Source organism: Vicugna pacos, chromosome 3 (assembly GCF_048564905.1).
Source record: "Vicugna pacos chromosome 3, VicPac4, whole genome shotgun sequence".
Lineage (NCBI taxonomy): Eukaryota > Metazoa > Chordata > Mammalia > Artiodactyla > Camelidae > Vicugna > Vicugna pacos.
Window position 1 is genome coordinate 2,599,629 of NC_132989.1, and position 21,370 is coordinate 2,620,998.

At 45.7% G+C, this 21,370-nt stretch overlaps 2 protein-coding genes across 2 annotated transcripts; one reads left to right on the top strand and one right to left on the bottom strand.

Moving 5' to 3' along the window:
- Positions 1 to 15,060: 15,060 nt before the first annotated feature.
- On the bottom strand, positions 15,061 to 16,555 carry H2AC25 (H2A clustered histone 25). The gene has a single exon (XM_015251607.3). It carries the CDS (start codon positions 16,531 to 16,533, stop codon positions 16,141 to 16,143), a length of 393 nt encoding a protein of 130 aa, XP_015107093.1. The 5' UTR covers positions 16,534 to 16,555; the 3' UTR covers positions 15,061 to 16,140.
- Positions 16,553 to 18,097, top strand: H2BC26 (H2B clustered histone 26). Its single transcript, XM_015251623.3, has one exon. The coding sequence runs from the start codon at positions 16,840 to 16,842 to the stop codon at positions 17,218 to 17,220; it is 381 nt and encodes a 126-aa protein (XP_015107109.2). The 5' UTR covers positions 16,553 to 16,839; the 3' UTR covers positions 17,221 to 18,097.
- Positions 18,098 to 21,370: the final 3,273 nt, after the last annotated feature.

Here is a 21,370-nt window from a genome sequence, read left to right on the forward strand (position 1 = left end):
AGAGCTGATCATTTCGAGCAAGGTCACCTTCCTTTGGAGGAAGCGGGTGGTCTATCAGGCAGATGACCTCACTAGCGCTGACTGGGTAATTCTACATAGATTGTTCAAAGGTCACATTTTTGGGAGAGGCTGAAACTGCATTTAGGTTAGGGAGTGAATTTTGGTTTGCTGACATGGGATTTAACACAATTGGGGCCTGCTATTTCTTTTTTTAACAGTAATGATCATGAACTTGTTTCATCTATCAACATCATGAGTCATATTTATAGATCTCCCCATGTTGAAAAGTCTCTGCTTTCCTGTGAGTAACCCAGCTTCATTGTGGTGACAAGAGTTCCAGGCAGAGGCGCCATCTGAAGGGCCTCTGGAAGTATCTGTGTTCTGATTGGTTGGCATCCCTAACTGTTTTATCCAATTAGAAAGCTGAACTGCTGATACTTATTTAAATGTTCTCTTTAATCTAATCAGATGTTCAATGTACCGTCCACCTTTTCAAGGACCTGTGTTGCCTCCACTGGAAGTACATTTCTGCACTTAGGGAGGCTTAGCGGTGAGACGGGACTGATGTGCAGAAGAAGGAATGCACAGGACCCAGTGACTTTGTATCCCAAGATGCTCAGATCTCTTCCAGTTTCACCAGCTGCAAAGGGGCTCTTATTTCTAAAGCAAATTCCAAGAGCCTCTCTATTAACCCAAACTCTCCTACCTTTCTTTAAAACAGACTTCATATTAGTTTTCTGTTGCTGCCGTAACAAATTACCTCCAATGTAGTGACTTAAAATCCATTTATTGCGAGCTTGTTTGGAGATTCTAGCAGGGGAGCGCAGCTACTCGTATACCCTTGACCGAGAACTATCAAGGATGGTCGTCCTCTTCCACCGAGCGAGCATCTTCCGGAGGGATGCACACAGAGTGGTGAGGGAGGAAGGGGACACCCGCCTAGCCAGCCAGATAAGACGAATCAACCCTGGCGATCAATGAGGTGACAGATGTCACAGCCAGCTCGCCCTCACATCTTTAAAACCCATTTATTATTCTGAGGTTCTGCAGGTTAGAAGTCAGGCATAGCTGGATCCTCTGTTGAGTCTCACCAGCTCAATTCAAGGTGTCTGCATGTTTCCCTTTGGGGGATAATTGCGCCCTCAGCCTCACTCAGAATGTTGGCAGTTCATTGTGAGTGTAGGGTGGGGTTTTTCCTCCCAGCACCCCGCTGGGGTGTCTTTTCCCCTAAAACCTGCCCGCACTCCTCCTCATGCTCTTCAGGTGATCCCTTCCACCAAGGGCAGGCCACGTCCTCTCCAACTTCCAATCTTTCTGACTTCCTTCCTATATCTTTCTTTACTCCAGCTGGAGAAAGTTCTCTGCCTTTAAGGGCTCTTGCAATTAAACTGAAAAGCCCAGAATAATCTTTTATCTTAAGGTCTATAACTTTAATGACAGCTGCAAAGTCCCATTGGCTATGTGACAGAACTTACTGACAGGTTCTGGGGACTAGGAGGTGGAGATCTTGGGAAGGTGGAAGTTACAGTCTGCTACCCCAGACTTCAAATTTCCCCTTAGGACCTATTTCTTTGCCCGTTATTCAAACCACTGAGGATATGTAGTAAAAAATGAAGCTCATTCCTTTACAGGTGGTAGGGTTCACATTCTCATCAGGGACATTCATAGATGGCTTAATAAAAGAGGGTATAATAAAGCTGGAAGTTTCTTTTGGAAAAAAAAACCACATGTTGAAACTGGGGTATGCCAGAGAACCCTAATGCAGAAGCAGAGGATACTATTATTTCTCTGAGTTTTTTGAGGGTAGGGGATTTTTGCCTGTTTGCATGAATGAATATGGCCATCACTGGAGACCTGTGGGAAGCTGGAGTGAGCAGATAGTATGGTGATATATGGATACAAAATGTGTTCAACTCATCTACTCTCAGTGCAAAGAAATGAGGACAATAACAAAATTATACCCTCCTTTGTGGGAAAAAAGGAACCCTCCTACACTCTTGGAGAGAATGTAATTGGTGCAGCCACTCTGGAGGACAGCATGGAGGTTCCTTAAAAAACTAAAAATAGAATTACCATGACCTAGCAATCCCACTCTTGGGCATATATCCAGAGAAAACTGTAATTCAAAAAGACATATACACCGCAATGTTCATAGCAGCACTATTTACAATAGCCAAGACATGGAAACAACCTGAATGTCCATCAACAGATGAATAGATAAAGAAGATATGATATACATATACAATGGAATATTACTCAGCCATAAAAAGAATGAAATAATGCCATTTGCAGCAATATGGATGAACCTAGAGATTATCATCTCAAATGAAGTAAGTACAATAGAGAAAGACAACTATCAAATGATGTAGCTTATATGTAGAATCTTAAAAAAAATACACATTTTATTTACCAGAAACCAGAAATAGACTCACAGACATAGAAAACAAACTGTGGTTACCAGGGGAGGGAAGGGGGGGTAATAGATTAGAAGTTTGGGATTTTATATACATTACTGTATATAAAACAGATAAACAACAAGGACTTACTGTGTAACAGGGAACTAAATTCAAGTAAGGAGCTATAATGGAAAAGCAACTGAAAAAGAAATATATATATATATAACTGAATCATTTTGCTATACACCTGAAACTAACATTGTAAATTGAGTATATATCAATAAAATTAAGAATTAAAAAAACCCCCAAAATTACATCCTCCTAGAATGTATGCTACACATATAAATAAACCATAACTTTGGTTATGACCATCTGATCAGGGTCAGGCCAAAAAAGTGACCTCAAAGTCTTTGTGGGTGAGAATCAAGGAGAACCAAAATAATGTATTAAATAACTGAGTTCTTTTCTTTTCTTAAAAAGAGAGAAATCTGAAACATATACAAAGATAGACAAAATAGTAAAACGAACTGAACTTCAGCAATCAGCCTCAGACCAATTTTGACTCATTTATATCTCTACCCTTCTCTCACTCATATTATTTTGAAAAAAAAAAACAACTGAAGTGTTGTATTATTTCACGTGTAAATATTTCCCTCAGTTCTTAGACCATCCCAGTGGACTGAAAGAATTTGGTTTAATATTTCAGGGATATAATCAATCACACTCATCAACAAATGACAACAAATGTCTTCCAGGTGTTTGTCACCAACAAAACTTCTCAAGAGTACCCTGCCCAGGGCTTATAAGCAATAGTAAAGCAATTTTATGAAACTGTTAGCTGGAGCAGAGTGTTTATCCAGAGTCTTGGGATATTAATTTACTAGGGCCAGCAAAACAAAGTACGACAGATTGGGTGGCTTAAACAATAAAAATTTATAGCCCCACAGCTCTGGAGACCAGAAGCTTGAGATCAAGGTGTGGGCAGGCCTGGTTTCTCCTGAGCCTTCTCTCCTTGGCATACAGACTCCATCTCCTCCCTGTGTCCTCCCGTGGCCGCCTCTCTGTAGGGGTCTGTGTCCTAATTTCCCCTTTTGCATAAGGACACCAGTCATACTGGACTAGCCCACCTTGATGACCTCAGACTTCCTTGATCCTGAACCTGCAACACCGACTCTTCCCTGGTCTCCAGCCTTCCCTGCAGATTTCAGACTTGCCAGCCTCACAGTCGTGTGAGTCAATTCCTTCTAATAAATCTCTCTTTATATATGTCATTGGTTCTGTTTCTCTGGAGAATCCTGACTGATCACACCTGGAATCAAGCCTTCTCTCTTTTCTCTTTCACCCCTAATTGTAAATGAGCCAAGTTCTTTTCTAAACCTATCTTTTTTTATTGGTAATACCTTATTGAATGCAGCTAACAATTTCCACTTGTGCTACTGTGAACACTGTATCAAAACAGGCAATGGTAATGCATTTGTCAAAGCCCATAGGATGTACAACATCCAGAGTGAACCCTAATGTAAACTATGGACTTTGGTTGATAATAATGTGTCCATGTTGGTTCATTGATTGTACCAAATGAGGGATGCCACTGATGAGGGATGCTGAGGGTAGGGGAGTATATATGTGTGGGTGGGGAGGGCTATGTGCAGACTCTGTATTTTCTGCTCAATTCTGCTGTGAACCTGACACTGCTATTAAAAAGTCTATTAAAAACAAACAAACAAAAGAACAGGCAGTGGTCTCACTCCAAAAGGACAAGTGCAGGTTTCTGGCCTCTGTGAAGTTTCCTACCATATGACGTGGGGACCACTTTCCCTGCTCAGCATTTCTTCTATAATAATGCCACGTAAACACAGCCTTGGTGACTTTCAGCAGCAAGCAAGCTCCAGGGCTGCTGGGTACCATGGCTGCTGGCTCCAGGTTACAGCTCCCATTCATTTTCTCTTTGGGCTGAGCAAGTCTCAGGGCGCAGGAGAGATGTGCAAGGCTAGTGGTAACTTTACTGCACCAGAAGCCCTTGTTCTGGAAATGGGCACCGTCCCTTCTACCCACCTACCGTCAGCCAGTGAGAGTCCACGGTGTGTTAGCTTCCTGAGGCTAACAAACCACCACAAATGGGGGTCTTCCCATAGGAATTTATCCTCCCAGTTTTCAAGGCCAGAAGTCTGAGATCAAGATTTTGACAGAGCCTCACCTCCTCCAGAAACTTGAGGGGTGGATCCTTCCTGCCTCTTCCAGCTCCTGGTGGCTCCAGGTGTCCCTTGGGCTCGTGGCTGCATCATTTATGTCTCTGCCTCCATCGTCACCTCCTCCCCTGTGTGTGGCAAAGCTCCCTCGGCCTCTCTCCTATAAAGACATACTTAGGGCCCACCTGGAGAATCCAGGATAAGCTCCTGCTTTCAAGGCCCTTTATTTACATCTTTTCTATGCAAGATAATATTTACAGACTCTGGGATGAAAAAGAAAGTATTTCATTGAGTGGCCACTTTTTGAACCACATGCGGCCCCAAGTAAGTTCATGGGGCAGAGGAATGTACCCCTGGGAGTGAGGAGAGGGGCACATGATTGGGGAATATTCATTAAACTCAAATTAGCACAAGCAGATTTAGTTCAGGGCAAATCTGCCTATTATGACTGGAAACTGAAAGAAGGAAACAGTACATTGGTGACTTTTCTTAAATGTGTGTTGCTAAATGGAGTAATTTGGATGGAAAAAAAATATGCATGTAACCCAGCTGGCTATGCCAAAGACAACAGCCATATAAGACTTATGCGGAAGAAAGGGATGTTCTCATCCTCAGTGGTGACACCAAAACCCACAGTTTTCCCCAGCATCAGTTCATGTTGGGTAAAGCCACGTAAATTGCAGAAAAACTGCCAAAGTTGCAGTGGTTTTCATGAAATAACACTAACATATTGTTTCCCTTGAATTTTTTTTTTTTGTTGTTATTCACGTGTGGAACCACTAGGCAGAGTCAAACCGGTGTTTTAAGAAGTATTTCTCCTTTGTTTCCACAATGTCCTCAGTGAGACAATCGAAGTCCTGGAAATTGTGCAGGACCACCAGTGATGACAACAGCTCTGAAGATCAAGCTGTCCCCACAGGATGGACACCTACCTCACCACTGAAATAGAGAACGGTGAATAAGAGAAATAAGATGGCTGAGTCCCAGCTCTCCACGCAGACTAAACAGAAGCATTTGGTCCCCTTCCCCTGCAGCTTCCATGAGGTGTGCATCCAGCTCTTCAATTCTGTCTGTAATGCTCATTTTCGTAAAAAGCAAAGCAAATTATCCAAGGCTTGAGTGCAAACAAAACCAAAAACAAAATAGTTGAATCCATGTCTTATGTCAAAAAAAAAAAAATCCAATGTGTGTTTGCCAAAGTCACCAAGCAGTTCTCCAGTTCTCAGGGGACACCAAGTGTCCCACAAATTAAACTCAGTTCTGACATCACCTACCTGGTGATAGTGTCAGACCCCACAGGTTAGGGCTCAGTCCTACAAGACTGAAAATGAAAAAAAAAATTTATCAATAGTCAATCTAAGAAAGAAATAGAGAATTTTATTTGAACGAGTCTGAGGATTATAACCTGGGGAGAGTCCCTCAGGAAGCCCCGAGGCCCATTCCACCTGTTAGAGATCAGAGCACAATTATGTAAGTTTTTGAGACAAAGTGTTACACATCAAAGGGTTGTATGTCAAAGTAATATACTGACAGTTTATATGGTTCAACCAGGTGAGCAGTGGTTCCTCCTGACTCCTTATAGGATTAAGGAAGGAATGTTATCTCCTAAGGGACTACCATGCTGGCACTAGGAGGAAACTGGCCTTTTTTGTTTCTTTTGGGGTTTTGTTTTTCTTTTGGCGAGTGGGCATTCCTGTGTCTTCTCAGGGGATCTAGTTAGTGTATAATGCAGATGCACAATGCACACTAAAGGGGAGAGAACTGTAGCTCAAATGGTAGAGAAGTTTTTGAGTTAAAATGTTCTTGTCCCGCCTTAAAATAATTTTGTTTCATCACTACCCTCATGTCAAAAGCCAGTTGCAAGGCCAGGATGTCACCTGTGCCTCTGACTGACTGATCAGAGGTTCCAATGGTTAGAGCAGGCAGACAGCTAGGTATGAGCAGAGAAAAGGGGGCACAAGCCAAATGGCAGGAATTGGGCAGAAAGGAGGGGCACGGGGCCAAATACAGGAAACCCTACACCATGAAAGCACCAGGGGTCCCCGGGCAGAGAAAGAAAAGCAGGAACCTTTGGGCTGATTAGTGGTCACACCTTTAGGGGTGATGGGCGGCCTGGAGGCTAACAAAGAAATGTGGGAAAAGGCAGGAATCTCCAGTGTCTGAGTGTAACCTTTTGCTCATTATGCCTTCTTCACAATAAAATTAGCCTTGCAGATTAGAAGAACCCATCATGCACTGCTGCCATGACACTTCCGATCTGGACTAAATAGGGACAAAAATCCCTCCTCCCTTCAGGAAGGTGGAGTTGGGATGAAAATCAGGGAATATGACCCCAAGGAATATTCTGCCCATTCATTTTTATACTCTATGTAACCAACTTGCCAAAGAAATTTAGGGCAGCTGCTCACCTGAGTCTGCCCGCTCTCTCCTTGATAGTATACTATCCACCCCTTAATAAACCCTCATTTTACTTTCTTAACCTCCGTGTCTTGTCTCTAAATTCTTTCTGGGATGGGACAAGAACCTGGACACTGGCTACCTCTACCGGCAACACAATGACCCTCTCCTTGGGTTTGATTAATTTGCTAGAGTGGCTTGCAGAACTCAGAGAAACACTTGAGTTACTAGATTACTGGTTTATTATTAAAGGATGTAACTCAGGAACAGCCAGATGGAAGAGATGCACAGGGCAAGGCATGTAGGAAAAGGCACAGAGCTTCCCATGCCCTCTCTGGGCACGCCACTCTCTCCAAACTTCCACGTATTCACCAACCTGGAAGATCTCAGAACTCATCCTCTTTTTTTATGAAGGCTCCATTCCTAGGCATGATTGATTAATTCATTGGCCATTGGCAACTGAGTCAACATCCAGCCTCTCTCCCCTCCCTGGAGGCTGGGAAGGGAGCTGGAAATTCCAACCCTCTCATCACTTGCTTGGTTCTGCTGGCAACCAGCCCCCATTATCAATACTTTCCAAAAAGTCACCTTATTAACGTAACTAAAGACATCTTTATGGCTCTCATCACAGGAAATTCTAACCATTTTAGGAGTTCCTGTGCCAGGAACAGGTATAAAGACCAAATACATAATTTCTTACTATAAGTCATAATATTACACAACACAAAACAAAACCCAAATCAAAATTCTGTGATGGAACCAAAATAACTTCTTGTCAGAAACAAAGATGCTTTCAACAATGTCAGGGGCTAAGCTTAAAGGACAACATAGTCAATTTATTTTAAAGGGCCTCCCCACAGCAACAGTTGAGAATTTGAGAATCACACAACAAAAATAAATAAATAATAAATAAAAATAATAAATAAATAAACAATAATAAATTAATTAGAATATGTTTAATTTATAAAAGAATAGAAGATCATATACGCAGTTACAACCTTAGGACAATTAAAAGATGTAAATAATACTGTTGAGTTTGTATAGATTTTGATAAATAAAGCCACTGACATATATACAAGTATTTGGTCTTAAGCATATGTCTAACATTTACATGTCGGCCTGTGTGTACCTCTTTAAGAGGGGAAGAAAGACCGACAAAAATGTGAGACAGCCCAGAACAGAGATGGCTTGGGCGCCAAGAGGAGGGGAGGCGGATGCACTTGGGATAGCAGGAGGGGAGAGAGGGCTTTGCTGGCGGTACTTCCTGGGGGGACTTGGGGTGTCCCATCCGGGCGCGCACAGAACAACGTTGTCAAGTAAACTACCACCAGACAAGGGAGAAAGGGCTTCCTTTTCAGGAAGAACACGCCGCCGTAGCCTTGATATTTCGGGACTGAGCAACCCCGTGACAAATCGGTTACATCAGAGAGCGGCCGAGATTCTGAGCCCAGGGAAGGAAAAGCGAGCGTGGGGGGTGGTCGCTGGGCGCAGGACAGCTGCCGCAGCAGGAGGCCAAGGGGGCGGATGCACGACCAACGCGGTCAGGCCGACAGCCTTTGAGCTGAGCGACTAGGAAACGCTCCCAAATGCAAACAAGGGCAGTAAAGGCTTCGGGGTTTCAAGCTTCGAGTCCCCTGCACGGCGCGCAAGAGTCAGAGGCTGCAAATCCACCCTCCTCCCCACCTCGCGCGCTAGATTGCGCCTGCGCCCTCCGCTGCCTGCGCAGCGGTACCTCCACCACTCCCACCCCTACTCTTGCACTCCTGCATGCCCGCCCATTGTGACCCGCACACTAGCATCCCTGGGCCCTCTATCCCCTTCTCGGTACCCCCGTACCCCTGCATTCCCCGCGTCCATATAATTCCGCCCCCTGTACCCACGCATCTCTGCACCCCCATGCTCCTGTATGCCGCACTCATTTGCCTCTGCACCTCTGCACTCCTGCGTCCATGCTCCCCCGAGCCCCGCCTCCCCTCGGAGTCAGCCGACCCTCCCTGTCACGCGTTGCCTCCTAGCGCCCTCAGCGTCCCACCACCTAGAACCCAAAGGCCGAGCCCCGCTGCTGTGGCGCCGCAGGAGGGGCTTCTGCAGTCACCCGGCGTGTACGCCACCCAGCCCGGCTTGTCCCCGTCACGCCCAAGGATCCCCAGCTTAAGCGTCGCATCCGTGGGGAGCCGGCCGGAAACGGCGACCCGAGCTCCCAATGACATCAAGCCCACGTCCCTTTTTACGTTTCAATAAAAACAGCTCTCTCCCGGGATGGTCTCTAAACAGGCCGCTCCTTCGAAGTCCCTGCAGGAGAGTGGCCCTCATCCTTGGGTGTCTAATTTCCTCCCAACCAAACCGGGAGTCGGCTCAATGGCTGTTGTGGAAAAGGATCCAGTGCGGCAGCAGGTGGCGCCCAGCGGGGGACCGGCGCGCCCCCACTCTGGCTACGTGTCTTTTGGAGCTCAATTTCATTCTTTCTCTGCCTCCACTGGCTAGTGAGAAGAACACCCCCCCCATCCATCACTTAGCACCTACGGTGTGCCTGGCAGAGCTCTGAGCACGTGGGAGGACAATGCCTTCCTGGAGCTTACGTCTAGTTGGGAGAGGCGATGCTCAGTAAAAATGAGAGCGCGTCGTAGAGGTTTACACGCTGAGCAGAAATAGCGCACCACTGGCTTCAGGCATTGTTGCCCAAGACCGGGGAGACTTGAGTGGAAACTTGGGAGGCTGTCGGAGTGGGGAGCCTGCTGCTCTGGGGACAGTGGGACGCCTGGGTTTGGAGGGACGGAGACTAGCAGAGGGTGGCGGGAGCTGGCCCAGGGAAGGCTGCGTCCTCGGAGGTAAATGGCTCCTACTGCGCGCTGCAAGATTGGGGCTTTCACGTTGAGGGCACCACGCAGACCCTGCAGGGCCTGCCAGAGTGATTGCCTTCAAGGGCTTTGCGACCTGTAGCTAAGGCTTCTCAGGCCACACGTGTGATGTTTAAAGGTGGAATTTTACAGATAAGAAGGTGGTGAGTGTATCACACGCAGTGTTCATTAGTCATCAGACTCGAGGAGCTAGGTGCCCAACACGTATGGACACTGGCTGGGCTGCGCCATTCCAAGTGTGCAGGTGTCCTTGGGAGTCAGGCCACCCACGGTTTCTCCTGTCCTATGGGAGCTTGGCTTGAGTGTCACCACCAATATGCAGCGGTAAGGGGAAGAAACGGAGCTGTTCCATGGAAAGTACTGTGGCCAGCTCACCTGCTTGGGGTAACCTTCCACATCCCTAAGATACTGGAGACAAACATACCCTCCAAGTTCACTACCGATAATGGTGCAGAAGGGCTCACAGGCTACATTAGAAAGTTCAAACTACATAGTTAATACATTAAATTGATTTAAAACAGGTAGCAAGAAATAAGGGGGAAGAGATGGGGTGAGCTGACAAACTTAGGGCACACGTGGTCATGTGTGTCCTGTGGCTCTCTGCTTCCTGGCTTCCCTGCTGATGGTAAGGTTATGAGGAACAGGGCCCAGGTGATGCCAGGGCTCCTGGACCAATGTGTACAGGTGCAGCCACACAGGGACAGCCAGCAGAGGCTGATTAAGATCTATGAAAACTGCCTCAGGGGTTCTGATGCTTCGTACCTACTGTATACTTAGTGAATATTTAAAGCTTCTTGTATACTTAACGATCACAAATATTTAGCGCTCAGAGGCCTCACATTTACTTAGCCTGTGTCTCAGCCCTCCCACCCCACTGATCAATTTGGGGAGAATTGGCATCTCTGCTACATTGAGTCTTCCATGAACACGGTATGTTTCTCCATTTATTTAGATCATCTTTGATTTCTTTCATCATCATTTTTAATGATCAGCAGCATGCCCTGTACCCAGATTTATACCTGGATTTCATTTTCTTTAGAGTAATTTTATACAGAACTGTGCCTCTAATTTCAGTTTTCACATGCTCGTTGTCTATATATAGAAATGCAATTGATTTTTGTGTTGATCTTGTATCCTGAGGTTGAACTCAGTGATCAGTTTTAGACAGAGCCCTTGGGATGTTCTGTGTAGACAATCATGTCATTTGCAATTAGTCGTCTTTTTTCTGTTCTAATCTGTATGCCTCTTCCTTCCTTCCCCTCTCTCCCTCTCCCTCCTCTCTTTCTTTTCTTTTCCTTTCTTTTCTCCTTTTCTTCCTTCCTTCCTCCCTCCTTCCCTCCCTCTTCTCCTCTCTCTTCTTTCCTTCCCCCCACCCCTTTTGTTCTTTCTCTCCTTCTTTCTGTTTCTTTCTGGCTTTATTGCACCAGCTAGAACTTCCAACACTACACTGAGTGAGTGGTTAGGCAGGCATCCTTTCCTTATTCTGATCTTAGAGGGAACGCATTCAGTCTTTCAACCATTAATGATACTGTTATCTGTCAAATGCTTTTTCTATGCTTTTTCTGCATCAGTGGAGATGATCACATGATTTTTCTCCTCCTATTCCTTCTTTTGTTTCTCCTACCTGTCGATATGGTGGATTCCATTGAGTGGCTTTTGGTAGATTTTAGCCTCAAGGAAAGAAACTGAAGTTTTGAGCCTCCCACTTATGTTGTAGTTTGGGTAGTGGGAGATTAATTAGTATGGAGGCCACTGAAGTAGTGCAGGTGAGGAATGATGGTTCCTGTAGCTGCAGTTGACAGATTAGCACAAGCTGGGGGATGGGGTGTGCTGTAACAACAGAAGTGTTTTTCCTCCCAGTTCTGGAGGCCAAAGGTCCAAGGTCCAGGTGTCAGCAGGGCTGTGCTCCCTCTGGAAGAGGCAGGAAGGGGAGGGTCCTTCCTGCTTCTTCTAGCTCCTGGTGCCCCAGGTATCCCTAGGCTTGGGGCCACTTAACCCCAACCTCTGCCTCTGTTGTCACATGGCCATCTCCCTGTGTCTCTGTGTTTTTTCTCCAGGACTAGGAAGGTAGCAGCTGATACGGAGAGAAAGATCTGCCTCCCTGACGTTTACCAGCTTGCTGCTTCATGTGGGTAACCATGGAAACGAATGAATCAAAGGCAGCCTTTATCTGTCTATTAATTTTACTTGAATCACCAGAGGATGGTGGGACCATCTATCCAACTGGAGAATAATGGAGAAGGTGGGAGTGTGTGTGTAGGGGGAGGGTTGTCAGGTGCAAAATGCAGTCCAACCACCACGAGTGGGTGGAAATCTCAAGCCGGAGTGTGGGAGCCTCTGGGAAGACATCTGCCATCAATGGTGTGTGCACCTCACTGAAGCCTGACCTAGATGAGATGGTGAGCAAAGAGGAAACCTCTGGTTGAACCATGGAACCTGTAGTGGAGGGCAACGTGGCCACTGCTGCTCCTGGACTGGAGAGTGGAGGCTGTTGGTCCACACATGGGGTCCAGCAGGCCTTGTGATTTGCTCTGATCATCAGATTGGGGCATGAGTGAGTGTCCAGGCCTCAGGGGTCCTGAGCACTCTTGTTTTCTTGGGACTGTGTAAGGTAGCTTGAATTAGTCACAAAGACAGACTGAGAAGAACCAAAGTGCCCAGATGTGAAAGAGGCTGCCAGACCAGCGCCTTCCCAGGGGCCTCCCCCCAGCACTGACCCATGACTTGTCCACTAGCTGGCTCCCCAACAGGCCCCGAATGTCTATGAGCCAGCCTTTGGCATGTCCACTCACCACCAGCTTTCTTGGGGAGCCCAACCCAAACTGCTGATCCACAGACCCACTAGAACTTTGGGGCTGCTGCCATCCTGCAGGAGAGAACTGAATGTGACCCCCGAAGGGCTGCGTGTGGCTAGCAGTGAGCTGAGGACAGGGCAGAGGGAGACAGAGGTGGCCTGGAGGCTCAAGGGCAGTGCTCAGAGAGGGGGCTGCCAGGTCCAAAGTTGAGAGAGGAGGGAAGCCCCAGGACCTGATGCTCCCAGAGAGCTGTGTAGGAGGCAGTAGGACCCAGCTAACCAGGAGAGAGGGAGGGGAGTGGGCAGAGAAAAGGACGTGGTTTTAGAGCTTTTACTTGGCATGCACTGGAGAAAAGGAAAGCCTTCGTGAGACTCTGTGAGCAATGCATGGAAACAGGACCTTGGTACGGGTCGAGGGAGCATTAGGCAGATTCTGATGACCAGGATTGGGGCACCCATGTAACAGGGTGACATATGGGGAGAACAGCTCAGCTCAGCTCAGCCCAGATCTGATAGCACTGGGAGCCGTGTGACCCGGTCCTCCAAAAGATGGGTCACCTAATGTTCGAATCCAGAGTCTGAGGGAGCACAGAAACTCAAGCAGGGTTTGTGTGTGTGTGTGGGCGGGGAGGGGGGGGCGGTCCATTTGCTTTTTCACTTAGATGATTCTCGAACACGTTGGTGAGTGTATGGAAACTGATGCAGCAGTTTGGAGTGACCAGATGTGCAGCAGGGCCTGAGAACAGGCTACCTGCCCAGGAGAGGGATGAGGTGGGCTGTGGGACTAAGCTGAGAGTCCCGGAAACTGGCAACACTACCTGCAGTGGGCATGGAGGCTTCTGAGGCTGCCCAGAGGGCATTCTTCCTCTGGGACCTCCCACCTCCTTCCCCATCTTTCTCAATAAAGTACCCACTGAGGCAGGCAGAGGGAGAGGCTGTGGCCACCCAAAGGGACTCCAGACCCCTTTTCGCACATGGTCTCCAAGGGATGTTACTGTGGAGCCAGGCCAGCCCCTGTCCACCCCATCCTCCACCTACTGGATAAAAGTGTGGAGACACCCAGTCTCCTCCTCCTCTTCTTTTTGGTGCATATCCATGTATTAGGGTCACATTTCGTTTTAAATAAAGTTGAAATTCACATAAACATAAAACCATCCTAAGGTGAATAATTCAGTGACATTTAGTGCATTCACCATCATCTCTTTCTAGCTTTGAAATATTTTCATCTCGCCAATAGGAAACTGTCACTCCGCATTCCTCCCTCTACCCCAGGCCACTAATCTGCTTTCTGTCTCTATGGATCTGCCTGTTCTGGATGTTTCATATAAATGGGATCATACAATACATGACTGTTTGTGTTTGGCTTCTTCAGTCGGCACAAAATTTTCCAGGTGTGGATGTCAGTACTTCATTCCTTTTATGGCTGAAAAGTATTCCACTGTATAGATAGACCACATTTTTGTTTATCTATTCGTCTGTTATGGACATTTGGACTGTGTCCCACCTTTGGGATGTTATGAATAATGCTGTTGTGAACGTGATGTGGGTGCATGGGTATTTGAGTCCTCGCATATACCACGGGGTGGAACTGATGGGCCATGAGGACTTCCTTCTTTAAGCATGAGTTTGACGAGCTTTCTCTTGCAGAGCAGGCAGCTCTGAATATTTTCTCATGTTTTTGAACTTGATAAGCCCGACAGATGATCAAACTTTAAACTAGAGCTGCCCAATAGAACTTTCTGTAATAATGGAGATGTTCTCTATCTGTTCTGTCCAACGTGGTGGCCATTGGCCACGAGTGTCTTGAGTGACTGAGAAACTGCATCTTTGTATTTAACTTCAATTAATTGCAAGTTAAATAGGTCCTGCAGCGTATAAGCTCATTAGAGATGACAAATGAAGGACTGCCCCTTGCAGCACCTCCCACCTCGCCTCAGCTTGTAACACCCCCGTTGACCCCCGTTGAAGAATTAAGTCTGGAGCTCCGTGGTGATCCTTGGAACACCCAAGCCTCCTGCTCCTGAAAAACCTTTTTTCTTGAATACCACTTAAGGGGTTGAAGATACGCAACGAATAGCAACACTTCAGTCAAATCTAAGCTAGAATTAATGGGTCCCGCTTGGCAATGTGGGTCTCCTACCTACACTGCAGGGGAGTCAGGTGTTGCCGCCTACACTGATAGAGCAGCTCCTATCAATTTTTGGTGCGAACAGTCTCATAGTGCTAGGGTATTTTCTGAAGACTAGCAGATCATTAGCTCCAGATAGTGTCCAAGAGCCCTGGTTTGAGCACACCTAATTTTAGTCAGATAAATGTTTATTATATATGTATAATAATCCTGAATCATCTTACCAGCCTGTGTTTATGGTTATAATAAAACAAATGAATGAATCCAGTAAGGATAATGAAGGCAAACATAACCAAAATTTACTGTGCACTTATATTGTACTGTGGATTTTTTAAAAAAGGGATTATCATGAACTAACTCATTTAATCCCTTCATTCCATGAAGTAGGTACTATTAACATCCTCAGTTGAGTTTGCAGAAGAATCTCTGGGCCACTCCAACCCCCACTCATAATAGAAGGTGGAATTCATGAACAGTCATCTTCTGAAATATCCACATATGTATTACTTAATCTGGTCCTAATAGTGGTCATTTTAAATTTACTAAATTCACAAAAGTAGTTTTCCTTGTCAAACTCAATGCACAAATTATCCTAATTTTAGCTATCAATTTAAGGGGATCTGATTAATGTTTGACCAACCCAAACTTAACCATTTAAATTGTTTTACATGATTATTCTATTTACAAGGAAATTTCCTCGATGTTTACACTTACTTTAAAAATATTAATACTTTCGTACTTTTCAAATCGGGAAAATGCCTCTAGCAAAACAAACCCTTCCCAAGACCTGAGAATTTCCAATCCAATAAATTAGACAATTCCGGTGGATCGCAGGCGCTCTAAGAACGTTTCAATTTCAACTCATGCATTCATACATTTTAAAATGGTAGCCATGTTTACGTATCAGAACCTCAAATGGCAAATTCTCGCTCAAGATTACATACTTGTAATACCAGATGAATCTACCAGACTTCCTGGGATAAAAACTGCTCGTACTTGGTTGGCATCTAAATGTCACCGAGTGACACTTTGCAAAGCCCAAACTAGTTTGCCATGGGCAATAACATACACACCTCCAATGAGCGGGACTGAAATGCCAGAAGCCTCGGGGCGAAATTCAACAAAAAGGATTGCCTGTCGGGCAACATTCCCCACAGCTAACGAGCACGCAGCCCACGGTGTCCCTCTGCGCACCCCAATCATGTCTCGGGTTCGGCTTCCTGTGTGCCCTGCCTTGCACAGGAACGCACTCAGGAGGACGCAGGCCTCCGCCAGTACGGCTCTTTTCTCGAGGCTGTGGGTGGCTCTGAAAAGAGCCTTTGGTGTCACGGGGGCCCCCCCCGGGGCGCACGGCCGTTTCCGGCCCGCCTCCGCGGCCTCACTTGCCCTTGGCCTTGTGGTGGCTCTCCGTCTTCTTGGGCAGCAGCACCGCCTGGATGTTGGGCAGGACACCGCCCTGCGCGATGGTCACGCGACCCAGCAGCTTGTTGAGCTCCTCGTCGTTGCGGATGGCCAACTGTAGGTGGCGCGGGATGATGCGCGTTTTCTTGTTGTCGCGGGCGGCGTTGCCCGCCAGCTCCAGGATTTCGGCTGTCAGGTACTCCAGCACCGCCGCCAAATACACAGGCGCGCCGGCACCCACACGTTCAGAATAATTACCTTTGCGAAGCAACCGGTGCACTCGGCCCACGGGAAATTGCAGGCCAGCGCGCGACGAGCGAGATTTTGCTTTGGCGCGCGCCTTACCGCCCTGCTTGCCGCGACCAGACATCTTCGGCGTGAAGAGGGAAGAAAGTCGGAAAACGGGACCCCGAGAAACGAAGCTTCGCTGCGCTGTGAGCCCTTATATATGGTCTGGAGGTAGGGGAGCCGGTGCCACCCGATTGGGTAGCTATAGCGGCCAATCAGAAAAGGACACTGCCACTCCCTAATTTGCATGTGCCTTTTCTAGTGATGACGTTATGAGACGTCTCATCCTATCAGAAACTAGGAGCTCTTGATCCCTTATTTGAATACAGTACGTATAAGTTGAGTCGCTGGGAAGACAGGATATTTCGGTTTGGAGAGATCCGCCATCATGCCAGATCCGTCCAAATCGGCTCCTGCACCCAAGAAGGGTTCTAAGAAGGCTGTCACCAAGGCGCAGAAGAAGGACGGCAAGAAGCGTAAGCGTAGCCGTAAGGAGAGCTATTCCATCTACGTGTATAAGGTGTTGAAGCAGGTGCATCCCGACACCGGCATCTCTTCCAAGGCCATGGGTATCATGAACTCCTTCGTCAACGACATCTTCGAGCGCATCGCCAGCGAGGCTTCCCGCTTGGCGCACTATAACAAGCGCTCTACCATCACGTCCCGGGAGGTGCAGACAGCCGTGCGCCTACTGTTGCCTGGCGAGCTAGCCAAACACGCCGTGTCCGAAGGTACCAAGGCCGTCACCAAATACACCAGCTCCAAGTGAGGCGCGCCGCAGCGCCCGGGAACCCAAAGGCTCTTTTCAGAGCCACCCACAAGATCGAGAAAGGGTTTCGAACACGTGAATGGTTGTTAACTGCAAATGTATCGCATCTCTGTTCTTGGTTCCTCGGTTACTGGGAAGCCGCCCACATTTACCCTTCCCCCTAGACGTGTGCGCGCATGTGTATGTGAAAAGAATGCGAGAATGTGCACCTGCTTGTTAGACCAGGTATGGGGGCGCGGAGACCTGAATAATGCGGATAGCTGAATAATGTGGGAGGTGATCAACGACCCGGTATCCACCCTCCCCTCCGCCCATGGCTATTAACGCTTCGCTAAGTAGAGTGGGAAGCTTAAGCTCAAATGCGCTTTGGTGTACGGGCAGCGCCATTTCCGAGACTTGGGTGCACGTTTCCAGGTCCTTCCTGTGTGCGAGTGGCGTTTGCCTGTCGGGGAATGAGGAGGGGAGGGAGGTGTGGGGGGGTGTCATCTACCCGGAGGGACCTCGTGCCGGTCCCCCACCCCCGTATTTCTGATGGGTGAGCCCAAAGGTGTACGAAAGGGTGCGGCTTGGTGAAGCCCGGAGTGTTGTCGCGCAGCTCTGGCGGTGGTTTCCTGGCGTTGCATCCCTGCCTAGACCAGCCATCTTTATCCCAAAGCAATGAACATTTACAGGAAGATGTTTGTACGGCTGGATCCTGCAATAGCAGGATGTTTTAAACCGAAAGGGAAATAGAAGCGTGGTGGAACTCAGCCCTCCGTGCGTAGGAGCCGAATGTAATAAGCCGACCCCTGCTGCAGGTAGTTCTAACCCTTGCGGGGGAGGGGGAGCAATTTAAGAGGAAAATAACCCTTTTCTCAATAAATGTGGCTTACTTCTACTTCAGCCCCATTGTTATTTTTTGTGACGCACTAGTGACGCAGGATTTCTCCTTTTTCTTGAATTCATAGCATTTATTTGGAAAGTGTCAGGGAGAGCGCTTTGTCCTGAAGAGTCTTCACTCTGGAGAGGACATTGCCTACCTTTTTTCTTAACTTAGTTTTTCTTTTTTGTAAGAAGGAGATTGCTAATAATCGCTTCCTTGAGCCGTTTTGAGAGTTATATGTATTGAAAGTCGTGTCATTGTCTCAGGCAAGGAATAGACGTTCAGTTAAACGACAACACTCATGTTTTTGTAAATCGTCTCCAAAGGAAGCCAGTTGCATGCCTGGGCGGGCTGGGCTGGCAGGACCGGGGAAGAAACGTTGCCGCTAAGTGTCCTCAGCCACAGCGGCCAGAACCAGCACCCGCCCCCTACTCCCGCCCCCATTCCTTTTTCTACATGGGATCACTCTAAAAGAATTTCTAAAACCCCATACATTTTAAAATTGACACCAAAAATATTTTTATTGTTAGTTCGAATCGTCGTAAGGATGCAGATCCCAACATAGGACGTTTTACAAAACAAAACTGATCTCATCAATCTTTTAAATATATCTATTGAAATAGCAATTCGATACCATAATCAATCCATAAATACAGGATTAAATTCTTTGTTAACACTGAGCTACTTTAGACCATTTCTTTTTCACCCTGAACTCATATTTCCATTCCACTTCTGCCTCAGAATTTCATCCTAATGCAAGATATATATATATATATATATATATATATATTTCAGTGTTTTATCTACCTTCTTTCTGTATAAAAGTGTAAATTGAAATTTAAAAACACTTGTAAGGAACCAAAGTTAGTGTTTAAAAATCATCTGGACAGTACACAATTGTTTAAAACATAAATAAGTTTTGATAGGTAATTTTCAAACAAAAAGTAAACCTTTAGTGAAACCTGTCTCATTTAATGAGATGAACAGTCGTCTCTCCCTCTTTCCCCCTCGTTACCTTTCTGCCCCAGTTAGTTCATGCATCCATGGGCATATGGAGTGTTGTCATGGTTACAGTGATAGCACTGTGCAGCATCATTTCTTTTCCTTTGATCTCTTTAATAGATACGAGCTCTGAGACAGTATTTACAAAAATTAATACATAGAAATGGAAATTTTGTCATAGCAGTTTTACTCAATTTTTTGCCTTCCTAGTTATAATAAAAAAATTAAATGATCTATCATCAAAAGTCCACACCTTATCTAAAAAAAAAAAGACAAATGAACTTATATATAAAACAGAAACAGACTCACAGACATAGAATACAGACTTGTGGTTGCCAGGGGGTAGGGAGGTGAGAAGGGATAAACTGGGAGTTCAAAATTTGCAGATACTGACAGGTATATATAAAATAGATAAACAAGTTTATACTGTATAGCACAGGGAAACATATTCAATATCTTGTAGTAGCTCATGGTAAGAAAGAATGTGAAAATGAATATATGTATATTCATATATGACTAAAGTATTGTGCTGTACACCAGAAATTGACACAACATTGTAAACTGATTATAACTCAAAAAAAAAAATCCACACCTTGAATCTCAATAGCTATCTGATTCATGTGAGACTTATTTGTTTACTTTTAGAGGAGGTGCTGGGGATTAGAACCCAGGACCTTGTGCATGCTAAGCATGCACTCTACCGCTGAGCTATACCCTGGCCCTGATTCATGTTAAATACTACAAAATCTAGTCTTCCACTTTGAAGTAGGGGCCTGCTGACAGAGTCCAAACCCTCAGCTACCTACCAAAGTAGATTGGGAGTCAGTATTTTAATGAACACTTGTAGTCATCTGAAACCAGTCTCACAGATCCACGTGATTTTTTTTACCTTAAAGCGCTTAAAACGTGTAATGAATGAAAATTGTCTCCAGCAAAGAATGTGATAGATTGGGCTAGGAGTAGGCAACAGCGCTGTTTAATACTAAAAATAAACTCAAGAAGCCAAATGAACATTTTATTCTACTTTGCAAATACAATTTTATAAAAAATAAAGTTTTCTGCGAATAATGCAAGACATTAATTTCTCAGTACTTTTGACTCCTCTAGCACATGGAATTAGCTTGAAGTGAAAAAAAAAAAGTCTTTTTGCTGAACAGTCCACTGGAGGCTGTACAGGCAGCCCCAGGTGCAGAGTGGGCCCCTTTTGGCCCTCTCCTAGGAGGGGAATCTGCTAAGGAAGAGGCAAGGTGATAGAGAGTCTCTGCTATTGAGATTTTATGATTAAGAAAATTGAGGGAAGCTGCATACAGAAAGTATGTCTATAATATTGTTACAACAGAGAAAGATACACATTATGTTGCATTAAGTAGAAAGTTTAGGGCAGTTAACCAAATATTTGAGAATACATAGAGGTGCAGAGAACTAAGACTCAACACATTGGAATCATTCTATAGATTTGAAATAACCAAGGTAAATGCCTAAATTAAGAATCTGGAAGGAAGTGGAGGGATTTTGCAGGAATACAATCTGAAATGCCTTTAGGAGTCTCCTTTCTCATCTCAGAAATTTCAAGTCAAATTTGCTAATTACTGTAAAGAAAATATTTTGGAGGGAGGGGACTGTCCTTTTTATAAGAAATTGCAAATGCAAGACAGAATTTACTGTGTAAGAGTTTGAATATTGACTAGTGAGTGGCAGTCACTGGAAATGATGTATGTGAGTCCCCGAGGGAGGTGTCAAATGGCCATTGGCCACTTGACGGAACACAGCCATGAATCCAAATCTCACAGAGCATTTTGGCTCTTGAAGACTGCGTTGTTTTCACAAGGTGTTCTTTGTGGTTTGGGAGTCACCAGCACTGCGGGATATTTTTTTAGAGTAAGAACACCATGGGCCCAGTCAGGCCTCGCATGTCCTAGTTGTTTCTAAATGTGTCATACAAGCAACATTATACTTATTCTGCATTGGTTTGCTGATTTTTTTAAAATAAAAGTGCTACATTTGTTTTATTGAAAAGCTTCTTAAAGGAGCATAAAGGAGAAGTTACAGCAGCATCACAGAAATACAAAGGATCATAAGAGATTACTGTGAACAATTAACACCAATAAAATGGACAAACTAAAAGAAATGGACAAATTCCTAGAAATGTACAATCTCCCAAGACTGAATCAGAAAGACGTAGAAAATCAGGAATGAAATTAAATCAGTAATAAAAAATATCCTCCATCAAACAGAAGCCCAGGACCAGAAGGCTTCACAGGTGAATTCTACCAAATATTTAGAGAA

Bases quoted from the DNA above. Each gene is read 5' to 3' on its own strand.
- H2AC25 (XM_015251607.3), bottom strand. From the start codon at position 16,533: ATGTCTGGTCGCGGCAAGCAGGGCGGTAAGGCGCGCGCCAAAGCAAAA.
- H2BC26 (XM_015251623.3), top strand. From the start codon at position 16,840: ATGCCAGATCCGTCCAAATCGGCTCCTGCACCCAAGAAGGGTTCTAAG.